The sequence below is a fragment of the Scyliorhinus torazame genome, chromosome 20 (genome assembly GCF_047496885.1).
Source record: "Scyliorhinus torazame isolate Kashiwa2021f chromosome 20, sScyTor2.1, whole genome shotgun sequence".
In the NCBI taxonomy this organism is placed as follows: Eukaryota; Metazoa; Chordata; class Chondrichthyes; order Carcharhiniformes; family Scyliorhinidae; genus Scyliorhinus; species Scyliorhinus torazame.
This window is the reverse complement of record NC_092726.1, coordinates 2,702,805-2,718,268: the sequence shown is the minus strand read 5'-3', so window position 1 is coordinate 2,718,268 and position 15,464 is coordinate 2,702,805. Positions and strand designations below refer to the sequence as shown.

The following is a 15,464-nucleotide window of genomic DNA, read 5'->3' as shown; positions in this document are numbered from 1 at the left end:
CAAAATCTGACCCAACAACCTGAGGAGATATTCGGGCAGATCGGCCAGAAACATTGACTTGGGTTTTAAGGAGCATCTTAAAGATTGAAAGAGAGTTTTCCTTTCCGTGCTTTCAGCTGAGTTATTTTTGCTTCAGATTCCCACTGCTGACATTTTGCACCTTTGATTGATCTGCCCCTGCTGCAGGCTGTGGGATATCGAATGTGGAGCATGTCTGCGAGTCCTGGAGGGCCATGAAGAACTAGTTCGATGCATTCGTTTTGACAACAAGCGAATAGTTAGCGGTGCTTATGACGGGTAAGAAAGAGAGAAATGTCATTGAGATATCGATTTTCTCATCCCCCACTTTCAGAAAGAGCTTTGAAGGCAATAAAATCATTTTTGAAATATCGTCACTCATCATATAACGTTTCATCTGGGAGGTGGCCACTTTGACAGTGCGGCATTCCCTCAGTACTGACCCTCTGACAGTGCAGCACTCCCTCAGTACTGACCCTCTGACAGTGCAGCACTCCCTCAGTACTGACCCTCTGACAGTGCGGCGCTCCCTCAGTACTGACCCTCTGACAGTGCGGCACTGCCTCAGTACTGACCCTCTGACAGTGCGGCACTCCCGCAGTACTGACCCTCTGACAGTGTGGCACTCCCTCAGTACTGACCCTCTGACAGTGCGGCGCTCCCTCAGTACTGACCCTCTGACAGTGCGGCGCTCCCTCAGTACTGACCCTCTGACAGTGCGGCGCTCCCTCAGTACTGACCCTCTGACAGTGCAGCACTCCCTCAGTACTGACCCTCTGACAGTGCGGCACTCCCTCAGTACTGACCCTCTGACAGTGCGGCACTCCCACAGTACTGACCCTCTGACAGTGCGGCACTCCCTCAGTACTGACCCTCTGACAGTGCGGCACTCCCTCAGTACTGACCCTCTGACAGTGCGGCACTCCCTCAGTACTGACCCTCTGACAGTGCAGCACTCCTTCAGTACTGACCCTCTGACAGTGGGGCGCTCCCTCAGTACTAACCCTCTGACAGTGCGGCACTCCCTCAGTACTGACCCTCTGACAGTGCAACACTCCCTCAGTGTGACCCTCTGACAGTGCGGCACTCCCTCAGTACGACCCTCTGACAGTGCGGCACACCCTCAGTACGACCCTCTGACAGTGCAGCACTCACTCAGTGCTGACCCTCTGACAGTGCGGTGCTCCCTCAGTACTGACCCTCTGACAGTGCGGCACTCCCTCAGTACTGACCCTCTGACAGTGCGGCATTCCCTCAGTACTAACCCTCTGACAGTGCAGCACTCCCTCAGTACTGACCCTCTGACAGTGCGGCACTCCGTCAGTACTGACCCTCTGACAGTGCAGCACTCCCTCAGTACTGACCCTCTGACAGTGCGGCGCTCCCTCAGTCCTGACCCTTTGACAGTGCGGCACTCCCTCAGAACTGACCCCCTGACAGTGCGGCACTCCCTTAGTACTGACCCTCTGACAGTGCAGCACTCCCTCAGTACTGACCCTCTGACAGTGCGACACTCCCTCAGTACTGACCCCCTGACAGTGCGGCACTCCCTCAGTACTGACCCTCTGACAGTGCGGCACTCCCTCAGTACTGACTCTCTGACAGTGCGGCACTCTCTCAGTACTGACCCTCTGACAGTGCAGCACTCCCTCAGTACTGACCCTCTGACAGTGCAGCACTCCCTCAGTACTGACCCTCTGACAGTGCGGCACTCCCTCAGTACTGACCCTCTGACAGTGCGGCACTCCCTCAGTACTGACCCCCTGACAGTGCGGCACTCCCTCAGTACTGACCCTCTGACAGTGCGGCACTCCCTCAGTACTGACCCTCTGACAGTGCAGCACTCCCTCAGTGTGACCCTCTGACAGTGCGGCACTCCCTCAGTACGACCCTCTGACAGTGCGGCACTCCCTCAGTACTGACCCTCTGACAGTGCGGCATTCCCTCAGTACTGACCCTCTGACAGTGCAGCACTCCCTCAGTACTGACCCTCTGACAGTGCGGCGCTCCGTCAGTACTGACCCTCTGACAGTGCAGCACTCCCTCAGTACTGACCCTCTGACAGTGCGGCGCTCCCTCAGTCCTGACCCTTTGACAGTGCGGCACTCCCTCAGAACTGACCCCCTGACAGTGCGGCACTCCCTTAGTACTGACCCTCTGACAGTGCAGCACTCCCTCAGTACTGACCCTCTGACAGTGCGACACTCCCTCAGTACTGACCCCCTGACAGTGCGGCACTCCCTCAGTACTGACCCTCTGACAGTGCGGCACTCCCTCAGTACTGACTCTCTGACAGTGCGGCACTCTCTCAGTACTGACCCTCTGACAGTGCAGCACTCCCTCAGTACTGACCCTCTGACAGTGCAGCACTCCCTCAGTACTGACCCTCTGACAGTGCGGCACTCCCTCAGTACTGACCCTCTGACAGTGCGGCACTCCCTCAGTACTGACCCCCTGACAGTGCGGCACTCCCTCAGTACTGACCCTCTGACAGTGCGGCACTCCCTCAGTACTGACCCTCTGACAGTGCGGCGCTCCCTCAGTACTGACCCTCTGACAGTGCAGCACTCCCTCAGTACTGACCCTCTGACAGTGCAGCACTCCCTCAGTACTGACCCTCTGACAGTGCAGCACTCCCTCAGTACTGACCCTCTGACAGTGCGGCACACCCTCAGTACTGACCCTCTGACAGTGCGGCACACCCTCAGTACTGACCGTCTGACAGTGCCGCACTCCCTCAGTACTGACCCTCAGCCGAGTGAGCAGGATTGAAAGTGTAATGTCGCTGCTCAAGCAGGGTCTCTAATTGCACAACATCAACATGTATTGATGTAGCACCTTCCACAAAGGAGTCTCCTGCAATCTGGCACTTGGGGAAGAGCTGTGACTGTTCACATTGCTGGCAGAGGAATGAGATCATCCAAAGCTGACCGTGTTCTGAATTTTCCGTTTATTCATTTGGCTTCTCTTTCTGTTTTGTTTTAAAGCAAAATTAAAGTGTGGGACCTGGTGGCTGCATTGGACCCCCGATCTCCGGCTGGGACTCTCTGTCTGCGAACATTGGTGGTAAGAATCCAGCTTCTGACTGAATTCCAGATGTCCCTTCAACTGACATCCTTTATTTATCACGAGCATGCTTTGCTCTGTGATCACCCTTACCCTGCAATCAGAAAGCTGTGGCTTCAATCTGAGAGCACCTAATGTTAACACGAAGGTTCAGCAAGCCTTTCGGAAGGCAAATGTTAACCTCACCTTTACTGCAAGGGCTTTGTGGGCATCAGTAAGGGAGTCTTGCTGCAGGTATTTTTGACCTTCTGTGACACTGCATCTCCAGTGCGATCTCCGTTTTTGGTTTCCTGACCCAAGGAAAGATGTGAAGGTCATGTTGGGGCTGTACCGGACTTTGTTAAGCAACAGCTGGAGTACTGTGTTCAGTTCTGGTCACTGCACTATAGGAAGGAGGTGATTGCACCAGGATGTTGCCCAGGATGGAGCGTTTCAGCTGTGAAGAGAGGCTAGAGCAGAGAAGGCCAAGAGGGGACCTGATTGAGGTGGATAAGATGATGAGGGACACGGGAAGGGTAGATAGAAAGCAGCTCTTCCCCTTACTTCAAGGGTCAAGAACAAGGTTTTGAGGAGAAGAATTTTCACCCAGAGGGTGGTGGGAATCTGGGATGCACCCACTGCTTGGGAGGGTAGTCGAGGCAGGAAACCACACAACCTTTAAAAAAGTACTTGGATGAACACTTCAAATGCCACAACATTGAAAGCTATGGGCCGCGTGCTGTGAAGTGGGATTGGTGAAGTGTTGTTGGTGCAGACTCAATGGGCCTGAGAGCCTCTACTGTATGATTCTGTGATCTGTTCAAAAACTCTGGAACAGAAAACTGTTATCCTTGCAGATCAAACCTTGCTTACTGTCAGTGGCCTGAATTCTCCGTGTTCTGAATTCTCCGTGTTCCGTGTTCTGAATTCTCCGTGTTCTGAATTCTCCGTGTTCTGAATTCTCCGTGTTCTGAATTCTCCGTGTTCTCAATTCTCCGTGTTCTCAATTCTCCGTGTTCTCAATTCTCCGTGTTCTCAATTCTCCGTGTTCTCAATTCTCCGTGTTCTCAATTCTCCGTGTTCTCAATTCTCCGTGTTCTCAATTCTCCGTGTTCTCAATTCTCCGTGTTCTCAATTCTCCGTGTTCTCAATTCTCCGTGTTCTCAATTCTCCGTGTTCTCAATTCTCCGTGTTCTCAATTCTCCGTGTTCTCAATTCTCCGTGTTCTCAATTCTCCGTGTTCTCAATTCTCCGTGTTCTCAATTCTCCGTGTTCTCAATTCTCCGTGTTCTCAATTCTCCGTGTTCTCAATTCTCCGTGTTCTCAATTCTCCGTGTTCTCAATTCTCGGTGTTCCGAATTCTCTGCGTTCCGAATTCTCGGCGTTCCGAATTCTCGGCGTTCCGAATTCTCGGCGTTCCGAATTCTCGGCGTTCCGAATTCTCGGCGTTCCGAATTCTCCGCGTTCCGAATTCTCCGCCTTCTTAATTCTCCGCCTTCTTAATTCTCCGCCTTCTGAATTCTCCGCTTTCTGAATTCTCCGCCTTCTGAATTCTCAGTGTTCTGAATTCTCAGTGTTCTGAATTCTCCGCGTTCTGAATTCTCCGCGTTCTGAATTCTCCGCGTTCTGAATTCTCCGCGTTCTGAATTCACCGCATTCTGAATTCTCAGTTCTGAATTCTCCACGTTCTGAATTCTCCACGTTCTAAATTCTCAGTTCTGAGTTCTCAGTGTTCTGAATTCTCCGTGTTCGGAATTCTCAGTGAATTCTCACTTCTGAATTCAGTGTTGTGAATTCTCAGTGTTGTGAATTCTCAGTGTTGTGAATTCTCAGTGTTGTGAATTCTCAGTGTTGTGAATTCTCAGTGTTGTGAATTCTCAGTGTTGTGAATTCTCAGTGTTGTGAATTCTCAGTGTTGTGAATTCTCAGTGTTGTGTATTCTCAGTGTTGTGTATTCTCAGTGTTGTGAATTCTCAGTGTTGTGAATTCCCCGCGTTGTGAATTCCCCGCGTTGTAAATTCTCCGCGTTGTGAATTCTCCGCGCTGTGAATTCTCCGCGTTGTGAATTCTCCGCGTTGTGAATTCTCCGCGTTGTGAATTCTCCGCGTTGTGAATTCTCCGCGTTGTGAATTCTCCGCGTTGTGAATTCTCCGCGGTCTGAATTCTCCGCGTTCTGAATTCTCCGCGCTCTGAATTCTCCGCGTTCTGAATTCTCCGCGTTCTGAATTCTCAGTTCTGAGTTCAGCGTTCTGAGTTCAGCGTCCTGAGTTCTCTGCGTCCTGAGTTCTCTGCGTCCTGAGTTCTCTGCGTCCTGAGTTCTCTGCGTCCTGAGTTCTCTGCGTCCTGAGTTCTCTGCGTCCTGAGTTCTCTGCGTCCTGAGTTCTCTGCGTCCTGAGTTCTCTGCGTCCTGAGTTCTCTGCGTCCTGAGTTCTCTGCGTCCTGAGTTCTCTGCGTCCTGAGTTCTCTGCGTCCTGAGTTCTCTGCGTCCTGAGTTCTCTGCGTCCTGAGTTCTCTGCGTCCTGAGTTCTCTGCGTCCTGAGTTCTCTGCGTCCTGAGTTCTCTGCGTCCTGAGTTCTCTGCGTCCTGAGTTCTCTGCGTCCTGAGTTCTCTGCGTCCTGAGTTCTCTGCGTCCTGAGTTCTCTGCGTCCTGAGTTCTCTGCGTCCTGAGTTCTCTGCGTCCTGAGTTCTCTGCGTCCTGAGTTCTCTGCGTCCTGAGTTCTCTGCGTCCTGAGTTCTCTGCGTCCTGAGTTCTCTGCGTCCTGAGTTCTCTGCGTCCGGAGCGCTCTGCGTCCGGAGCGCTCTGCGTCCGGAGCGCTCTGCGTCCTGCGCTCTCAGTTCAGAATTCTCAGTTCAGAATTCTCAGTTCAGAATTCTCAGTTCAGAATTCTCAGTTCAGAATTCTCAGTTCAGAATTCTCGGTGTTCAGAATTCTCGGTGTTCAGAATTCTCGGTGTTCAGAATTCTCGGTGTTCAGAATTCTCGGTGTTCAGAATTCTCGGTGTTCAGAATTCTCGGTGTTCAGAATTCTCGGTGTTCAGAATTCTCGGTGTTCAGAATTCTCGGTGTTCAGAATTCTCGGTGTTCAGAATTCTCGGTGTTCAGAATTCTCTGCGTTCAGAATTCTCCGCGTTCTGTGTTCTCTGAATTCTCAGTTCTGACTTCTGTGCACAGGCTGAAAAAGGAACAACGCTACAATTTGCTTTCCGTCCCTTTGCTTCTTTGCTGATCACCCCATAGCAACCTTGGGCATTTCTCGGAAGCTCATGTCATAATCAAGAAATAAGTTAACCTTTCAGGATATCCCCGGCCCACTCTGGTCTGAAGGGGACATTGCACAAGCTTCTCCCAGTCAGGTGGGTAATCACAGTAGAGATTGCACAGAATGGGCCAAGGGAGTGTGGAAGATGAGTTCACCTCATTGAAGCAGACACCATTCTTAGGAGGCTAAAACAGGGTGGATACTGAGAGGCTGTTTCATCTGGCGGGAGAATGGAGAACTCGGCCGTATAGACATAGGATAAGATGCAAGTCACTTCAGAGCGAGGTTGAGAAATTTCTTCACTCGGGGGTTGAGCACCTCTGGGTTTCTTGGAGCATTGTGAATGGTCAGTGATTCAGCATGCTCAGACTGTGCTTGAAGGACTTTTGGATACTAGGGAATAGGGAATTGGGTTTCAAAGTGGAGTTCATGAGGAATATTGGATGTGGAAGCAGGTTTGAGAGGCTGTATAACTGGCCCCTGTGTTCAGCTGAAGGAGGTAGTTAGGAAACTGACTGGAATACCGGCTGTTTTTCGGGGGAACACTGCACTTCCCAACATTAGCATCCGTATCAGGAATGTGAAGCCAGTTCATGAGCTTTTTTCTAATAATGTTTACATCACCTTCCTCCTGTTTTTCTCTCTCTCTCTCTTCCTGTGCAGGAGCATTCCGGGAGAGTATTCAGGCTTCAGTTTGACGAGTTCCAGATAGTTAGTAGTTCTCACGATGACACCATCCTGATCTGGGATTTCCTGAATGTGCCCTCCGAGCAAGGGGACGGCTCGCAGTCAGCACCCCGCACGTACACCTACGTCTCCAGATAGGTGTGGGCTTCTCGCGTCAGACCGGCCGTGGTAAGTTGGGTACAGAACGCATGTGCCAACACTGTTGCCCCACTGCCATCTCCCCCATTCTTTGTGAAAAGGGGGGGGGGGGGGGGCTCTGATTTCTTGCCCAAACGAGCCCAGTGATGCGGGTTTTGATTCCAGCCGTGACTTTTCTTCTTCTGAGAAAGGCGAACCAGTGCCCTGCGCACAGCAATGTCCCTCTGCTCAGACGGCAGGTGCAGATGTCTGGTACATGGTGAGAAATGGTTCCCATCCCCCAGTAACTCATCATCAAACCAGAGTAACCAACAGCTTTCCAACATTCCAACCAATCCAAGCTTAAATTCTGGGCGGCAAGGTTGGGAGTTGCAGAGATCCACAATTGTTGCAAACCTTCTAACAAGCAGTTAGAAAAAGAATACCGATCTTTCGGTGACTTGCTGAATCTCTGCAAATCTCTCCCTGCACAACCCCCGGCGTTATGATTCTCTGTAATAAATTTGAAGGCCCTTTCTTATCAAACCCACATTTTGGGCCCTCTGTCCCCCCTGTTTGCATTGGCGATCGAACCCTTGGCCATATCACTGAGGGAGTCTAATAAATGGAGGGGGGTGGTCCGTGGGGGAGAAGAGCATCGGGTGTCGCTATACGCGGACGACCTGCTGCTGTATGTGGCGGACCCAATGGAGGGGATGGTGGAGTTCATGCAGACTTTGAGGGAGTTTGGGGAGTTCTCGGGCTATAAGCTCAATGTAGGGAAGAGCGAGCTTTTTGTATTACAGGCAGGGGACCAAGAAAGAGGGATAGGGGACCTACCGCTGACTAGGGCGGAGGGGAGTTTTCGGTATCTGGGGATCCAGATAGCCAGAGGTTGGGGGGCCCTACATAAACTGAATTTGACGAGGGTGGTGGAGCAAATGGAGGAGGATTTTAAAAGATGGGATATGCTCCCGCTCTCGTTGGCGGGTAGGGTGCAGTCGGTCAAAATGGTGGTCCTTCCGAGGTTTTTGTTTGTGTTCCAGTGCCTCCGCATCGTGATCACCAAGGGCTTTTTCAAGAGAGTAGGTAGGAGTATTATGGGGTATGTGTGGGCAAATAAGACCCCGAGGGTAAGGAGAGGGTTCCTGGAACGCAGTAGGGACCGAGGAGGGCTGGCGCTGCCAAACCTAGGGAGCTACTACTGGGCAGCAAACGTGGCGATGATCCGTAAGTGGGTTATGGAGGGAGAGGGGGCGGCATGGAAGAGGATGGAGATGGCGTCCTGCAAAGGAACGAGCTTGGGGGCGCTGGTGACGGCACCGCTGCCGCTCTCGCCATCAAAGTACACCACGAGCCCGGTGGTGGCGGCAATGTTAAGGATCTGGGGCCAGTGGAGACGGCATAGGGGTGCAGTGGGAGCCTCGGTGTGGTCCCCGATCAGGGGTAACCACCGGTTTGTCCCGGGTAAGATGGACGGGGAGTTCCAGGGCTGGCATCGGGCGGGGATAAGAAGAATGGGGGACCTGCTCATCGACGGGACGTTTGCGAGCCTAGGAGCACTGGAGGCGAAGTTTGAGCTACCCCCGGGAAACGCATTCAGATATATGCAGGTGAGGGCTTTTGTGAGGCGACAGGTTAGGGAATTCCCGCTGCTCCCGACACAAGAAATTCAAGATAGGGTGATCTCGGGTGTAAGGGTCGGGGAGGGCAAGGTTTCGGCAATACACCAAGAGATGAAAGAAGAGGGGGAAGCGCTGGTAGAAGAGTTGAAGGGTAAATGGGAGGAGGAGCTGGGGGAGGAGATCAAGGAAGGTTTGTGGGCTGAGGCCCTGGGTAGGGTTAATTCCTCCTCGTGTGCCAGGCTCAGCCTGATACAATTTAAGGTGGTCCACAGAGCGCACTTGACAGGGGCGAGGTTGAGTAGTGGTTGGGTGGCGGACAGATGTGGAAGGTGCTCAGGGAGCCCGGCGAACCATGTCCATATGTTTTGGTCATGCCCGGCACTGGAGGGGTTCTGGAGAGGAGTGGCGGGAGCAATATCTCAGGTGGTGAAAGTCCGGGTCAAGCCAAGCTGGGGGCTAGCACTATTTGGAGTAGTGGACGAGTGCAGGAGGCGAAAGAGGCCGGCATTCTGGCCTTTGCGTCCCTGGTAGCCCGGCGAAGGATCTTGCTAATGTGGAAGGAGGCGAAGCCCCCTAGCGTGGAGGCCTGGACAAACGACATGGCTGGGTTCATAAAGTAGGAGAGGATTAAGTTTGCCTTAAGGGGGTCTGCGCAGGGGTTCTACAGGCGGAGGCAACCGTTCCTAGACTACCTCGCGGAGAGTTAGAGGAAGGTCAGTCAGCAGCAGCAGCAACCCCGGGGGGGAACGAGAGATTGTTTGAGGGGACGGATGAGCGGGGGATAACATTGGAGGGTGGGGGAAACTGGCACGAACGGGCGAGAGCCAGTGTATAAAGCTATGTAAATATATAATTTTACCATGTATATATCTTGCTCAGGGCGATTTTGTGTTATTTTGTTACGGTGGGTTTATTGTTTGTAAGGGGAAAAAATTGTTTTGTTAAAAAACTTTAATAAATATATATATTTTTTTTAAACCCACATTTTGGGAACCTTCACTCAGCTAGGTACGAAATGAAGAGCCACAGTGCGAGACGGCAAGAGGAGGCAGATTTAACAGGGCGTGCAACCACTTTGAGACTTGCCGTTTGATAGGACCAACACATTGTCCTGCTGTAAAGAGTTGATGTTTTTCCTCTCTTCTCTCCCTCTCTTTGTCTTGTTCTCTTCAGGATGTCCAAAATGCAGCTTTTAGGCACTTGTAAAAAAAACGACGACCCTGAGCCACACATTCAGAGAAGGAAGCGGTCATTCTGACGGGGACATTTCAGGATGTGGGATAGCGAGCAGTGAGTGCCTGCTCTGTGAAGAATGAAGCATTTGAGAAAGCAGAAAAACAAATCCCCACATATCATTGCATCAACGGAAGAAGTTTCAACTGGATCTCCACCTCCATATCAACGCAACTAAACCCTGTTCATTTTGTAAATTTGTATGGACTGATTTCTCGAAGGAACTTTTGAAGACAAAGCAAAACACGAAAAAACTTCTGAAAGGGAAGAGCGAGGGGGGGGCCCCTGGAATGGTGATGGGTTATGCTGGAATGACCAAATCTGTACTGTTGCAGATTATTTTGTTCTTTCTCCCCCTTAACATCAGAGTTTGAAGATGCTTCCTGACTAATGATAGCGAGCCCCAGAGAGTAGGAGGTGGCAGGTGTTAGCTGGGGTTGGTCGAGGTGTCTCTGGGCCTTGGAAGCAAACTGGTTGTGTGGGGACGGGAAGGAGGGCCTGCAGCACGATTGGAGAGAGAGGGAAAAATGAAATGAGCCAGACTCGCTTTTCTTTACTAATACCCCTCCTTCACCCCAGCTGGAGGACGAAATCAGGCTCTTCTGTGATGCCATGGCGAGACAGCCTGAGATGGATATCAGCTTGGATGCGATGGTGAGGCTCCAGTAAAAGTCTGCACCTTGCAGAGGGCAGGGGGAGAGAAGTAGAGACATGGCATCAAGAGTTTGAGTCACTCCTCGGTGTGTTCTTGAATAACCAATAAAACATTGCGGTGGAGAGTGTAATGTTGGGATTGTTCTATTAATCGCTTGTTCTCACTGTGACGTTCCGACCATGTGGCGGGGGCGGGGGGCTGATGAATTTGCATTCCGGCCATGAAGCACAACACCCTTCTTTCAGCACCTCGACGTGCCCATCTTGCCGTCAGCTGCCAAAATAAATCCATGGGATCTGTGCCTGCCGTGTTCTTCGGCAGGCACAGGCCCACCCTGGTCCAGAGCTGGCTTGGAGGGGGTTGTTGTTGCTGAATTTGGCCTTGGCGCCTGGTTCCAACCACTACATGATGCCTAAACTGGTATCAGAGATGGCAGGATCAGGCTCGGCTACAGAGCTGAAAAGCCTGCTGGGCGGGATGGGGAAGCAGAGTCACTAGCAGCCCTGAGAAACTGCACCCTATCCCAGTCAAAGTGGCAGTTGTCTGCAGAGTTGTCCGGTGAGCAGTGACCTGGAGCACCACACGTCCTTGCACACCACGTTGAGCAGCCCACACGTTAACGGTGGGAGAAACTATCAAAGATAAGGCAACAGTGCAGAAGGGGCCTCAGTGCTGCTCTGATTAGCACCTATGATGTTGTATAATTATGTAATGACCTTCGTCCCAAGAGGAAGGTGGTATATTGTGTTGCTGAAAGCCAATGTGCAATTGACAGTGACTATTGCACAGTTTGTGTACAGTACCTTGTGTTTAGTTTATTTTAATAAGTATTCTCTGTGAAACCTTTCCTTTAATCATTGGTGAAACCCCAGGGCTTTTAAAGGTTCCATTTCAGCTGTGTCTCATGACGGCAGGTCCGTGTTGTGGAGAAGTTGTTTTGGGCGGGGGTCTTTCTTTTATGTGTTTGCTTCCCTTGCCCCATCCTCATCCGGGTTCTACACTACACAACGTTCCTGACCAAGACTGCCTTGATGACATGGAGCTGGGAGTTGCTGCTGTTATCAGTGCGATGCCCAATCTCCGGGTATTTATGCCACTTTGGACTTGGAATTGTTGACTTTGGAGGAGGGAGGGTGGGGGAATTGAGGGTAAAAGCAGGTTGACCCTAAAAGCGGGGGGGGGGGGGGGGGGGTGCCTGACGGAGGGGGAGCAGCCAGGGATCAATCAAGAGTTTACTGATAAAGACCACAATCCACAGCCCATTGCTAGGAGAGAACAGTTGGGGGTCTGGGGTGATGCCTCAAACAGTCAAATTGCTCATCTGGTCTCACGGGGTGACCAATGACACTTGGGCCAGTTGTGTTTTGGCATGTGGGAAAGTGGAGTCTTGGTGGAAGGGGGTGAGAAAGAAAACCAAGTTATTGTTTTAGGCCAGGACCTCTCCAAACGGCCCTCGACATCTGACCTCTGCTTTCCTCACCACCTTACACCCCTCAAACAATCAGACAATGCCCACGTTTCTCATGAATGTAATTTCTCCGCTCCGAACCCAACCAGTCCGAACTTCTCCCCTCCCTCCCCCATGTACTCCCCCCTACCCTTCGGGGTACAAGCTCTTCTTTTGAAATGAAATGAAAATCGCTTATTGTCACAAGTAGGCTTCAAGTGAAGTTACTGTGAAAAGCCCCTAGTCGCCACATTCCGGCGCCTGTTCGGGGAGGGTGGGGTACGAGCTCCCCTGTTATCACTTCACTCTTGCTTTGGTAGCAATTTGTCCTATTTTTCTACATTTTCTTGTTTTGAGGTATTGTTCTGTGGATTATTTATGTAGTCTTTTTAAAAACAAAAAATGCATTCTTTAAGATATGTGGTTCGTGATTAAATTGCAGTTTATCATTCTCCTAACATGCACGGATTTCAAATGTCAGAAATGATTCCACTTTCTTTCGAGAACATCACCTTGAAACTCCAGCCAGCTCCCTGGGTCGCTTAACTCCATTTCAACGCGCAAATAGAGAGTGGGTCCAAACACTGAGTAACGAAATGTTCATTCCTGCCTACTCCGCTTTGTGTCTCGTCAAGAATCTGGAGCTTATTTTCCATTCCTTAAATTGTTCGCTTCTCTGGTCATCAGTCTTGACTTCACTGAGTTATAACATTGTTTTTTTTAAATTCATTTAGAGTACCCAATTCTTTTTTTCCCAATTAAGGGGCAATTTCACGTGCCCAATCCACCTTCCCTTCACATCTTTGTGTTGTGGGGGTGAGACCCACGTAGACACAGGGAGAATGTGCAAACTCCACACGGACAGTGACCCGGGGCCGGGATCGAACCCGGGTCCTTGGTGCCGTGAGGCAGCAGGGCTAACCACTGCACCATCCAGGGGTTATAAAATGTTCTTGTGTGGTATTTACAGACATCGCTTCCAGATGTCCTACTCCGATCATTTACGTTTCATTCACAATATGCCTTTCAACCCAATTTATACATGCTCTCCAAAAGCTCCTCACACAGGCTGCACGGTGGTTAGCACTGCTGTCTCACCGCACCGAGGACCCGGGTCACTGTCCGAGTGGAGTTTGCACATTCTCCCCGTGTTTGTGTGGGTTTCGACCCCACAACCCAAAGATGTGCAGGGTAGGTGGATTGGCCACGCTAAACTGCCCCTTAATTGGGAAAAATGAATTGGGCACTCTAAATTTATAAAAAGAAAAAAAAAAAAAGCTCCTCACACCCGTCTGCATCTCAGCCCTAACAGTACATCCTCCTATTCCTTTTTCTCCCCTGTACCTATCTCGCCTCCACTTAAATGTATCTAAACTATTAGACTGAATTACTCCATGTGGGAGTATGTTCCACAATCTCACCACTCTCTGGATCAATTCTGTGTTAAATTATTAGTGACTATCTAATATTGGTCCCAAACTTTAGACAAGTGGAAACATCTCATTCTGCCGAATCGCCCTCCACCTTTTCTTTCTCGGAGAAGTGACAGCCAGAATGGCTTTAAAAATTAAAATGGAAGTTTCAACCGAACCCTTCGTGTTTTTCTTGAAGTAAGTTCCGATGTCCACATTCCTGCATGTGCACCCTTTACTTTCCAAATAAGCGATGCAAAATATTGTCTATTACCTATCTCCTTCCTACACACTCCCTCCTTGAGTGACTGTGCAGAGTTTGCATGTTCTCCCCGTGTCTGCGTGGGATTCCTCCGGGTGCTCCGGTTTCCCCTCTCAGTGTAAAGATGTGCAGGTTAGATGGGGTTACGGCAATAGGGTGGGCAAGTGGGCCTCAATGGGGTGTTTTTTTCAGAGGATAGGTGTAGGCTTGATGGGCCGAATGACCTCTTTCTGCACTGTAGTGACTCTTTGGATCTGAATCTGTTTGACAGGAAAAGTGAAAGTGCTTGAGTCTTATGTGGTCATTCTTCCCTCTAAGCGAGTGAGCACCTCTGGTAGGAGTTTGTGTGTTGTGATGGGGTGAGCGTCCCATTTATGTTGCAAGAGAGCTTGGTATTATTGAATCAAATTGTGATAAATTTGCTCTCTCACATCAAACTCCTTGACAAATCCTTTCCCCCCAATATCATTCACAATCACTAAACAGAAATATGTAGTGTATTCACATTGCACGGTGTAGGAGGGCTGTCAGCTCCATTCTGTCTGCTGACTCCTCCAAAGAGCTAGTCACTCCCTCCACCCTTGCTTTTTTATCCTTTTCAAATTGATCGCATTCCCTTTTGAAAATTCCCCCTGAACCCTTTCCCTCTCCCTGTTGTGCATTGCAGATTGTAACAGTTGACTGTTTTATCAAATATTCCTCCCATCTCACCTCTGGTTCTTTCACAAACTTCCTGGAATCTGTGTCGTCGGCTGACCATCCAAAACAGTTTCTGCTGATCAAAACCCTGCACTTGGCTCATTGGGTTAGGCAGGGATGCACAAATTCCCACACAGTCCGCAGCTTAGAAACAGCCCCTCAAGTTCACTCTCATTTTCAATTGAAACAATGTTTGAAAGTTTTTATTTTGTGTTTTTAAAAAATTGAACCGAAGCTTGAATGGGAGATCTGCTCGTGTTCGAGATGGAGACGCACAGGATGCTGTGATTATGATGAATGAAAATAAATGAATTTAAAACTCTCTGGTCTTTTTTTTTTTGTTGTGATGTGACCTCTCCCTGCATTGCTCATCGTGTCTCTGTGTTTGTGTACCTGTTCAGGACACGGAGTGAGAAATGCATTCACTTTTGTGTTCCACCACAGACCCACAGCAATGTGGTTGACTGGAAAATGCCACTGGGTTCAAGGGCAATTAAGGATGGGCGGGTAGGGGCGGCACGGTGGGTTAGCCCTGCTGCCTCACTGCGCCGAGGTCCCAGGTTCGATCCCAGCTCTGGGTCACTGTCCGTGTGGATTTTACACATTCTCCCCGTGTTTGTGTGGGTTTCGCCCCCACAACACAAAAGATGTGCAGGCTAGGTGGATTGGCCACGCTAAATTGCCCCTTAATTGGAAAAATTAAATTTATTTTTAAAAAAGGATGGGCAATAAATGCTGGCCCATCCAGCAGCGACACCCACAACCCATGAATGAATAAAGAAAACCGTGCAGCACCAATCCCAGCATTGTACTAGTGCAGCAGATTCTATTCAAGCAAGGGTCCCCGCTTGAGATCAGCTTGAGGATGGAGCGGGCCTTCAGGTAGCTCCTTCCTCAACGTCACTGCGGTCGAACATCGAGGAACGTGACCACCACTTTGCTCACCGCAAGGTTGTGCAAACAGAAATGGCCAGTTAATCTGTTTTAGTGATGTTGGCTGAGGGA

General features: G+C 50.4%; 1 protein-coding gene across 1 annotated transcript in view; it reads left to right on the top strand.

Annotated features, from left to right (window-relative positions):
• Positions 1 to 14,781, top strand: part of LOC140397064 (F-box/WD repeat-containing protein 1A-like) — a gene marked incomplete at its 5' end in the record, with an annotated part of 54,801 nt that extends 40,020 nt beyond the window's left edge. Inside the window, 4 exons of the mRNA XM_072486096.1 lie at positions 187 to 297; positions 3,006 to 3,084; positions 6,986 to 7,177; positions 9,925 to 14,781. Of these exons, the coding sequence (XP_072342197.1) occupies positions 187 to 297; positions 3,006 to 3,084; positions 6,986 to 7,147 (352 nt within the window). The remainder of the gene's footprint in view (positions 1 to 186; positions 298 to 3,005; positions 3,085 to 6,985; positions 7,178 to 9,924) is intronic.
• Between the last annotated feature and the right edge of the window lie 683 nt (positions 14,782 to 15,464).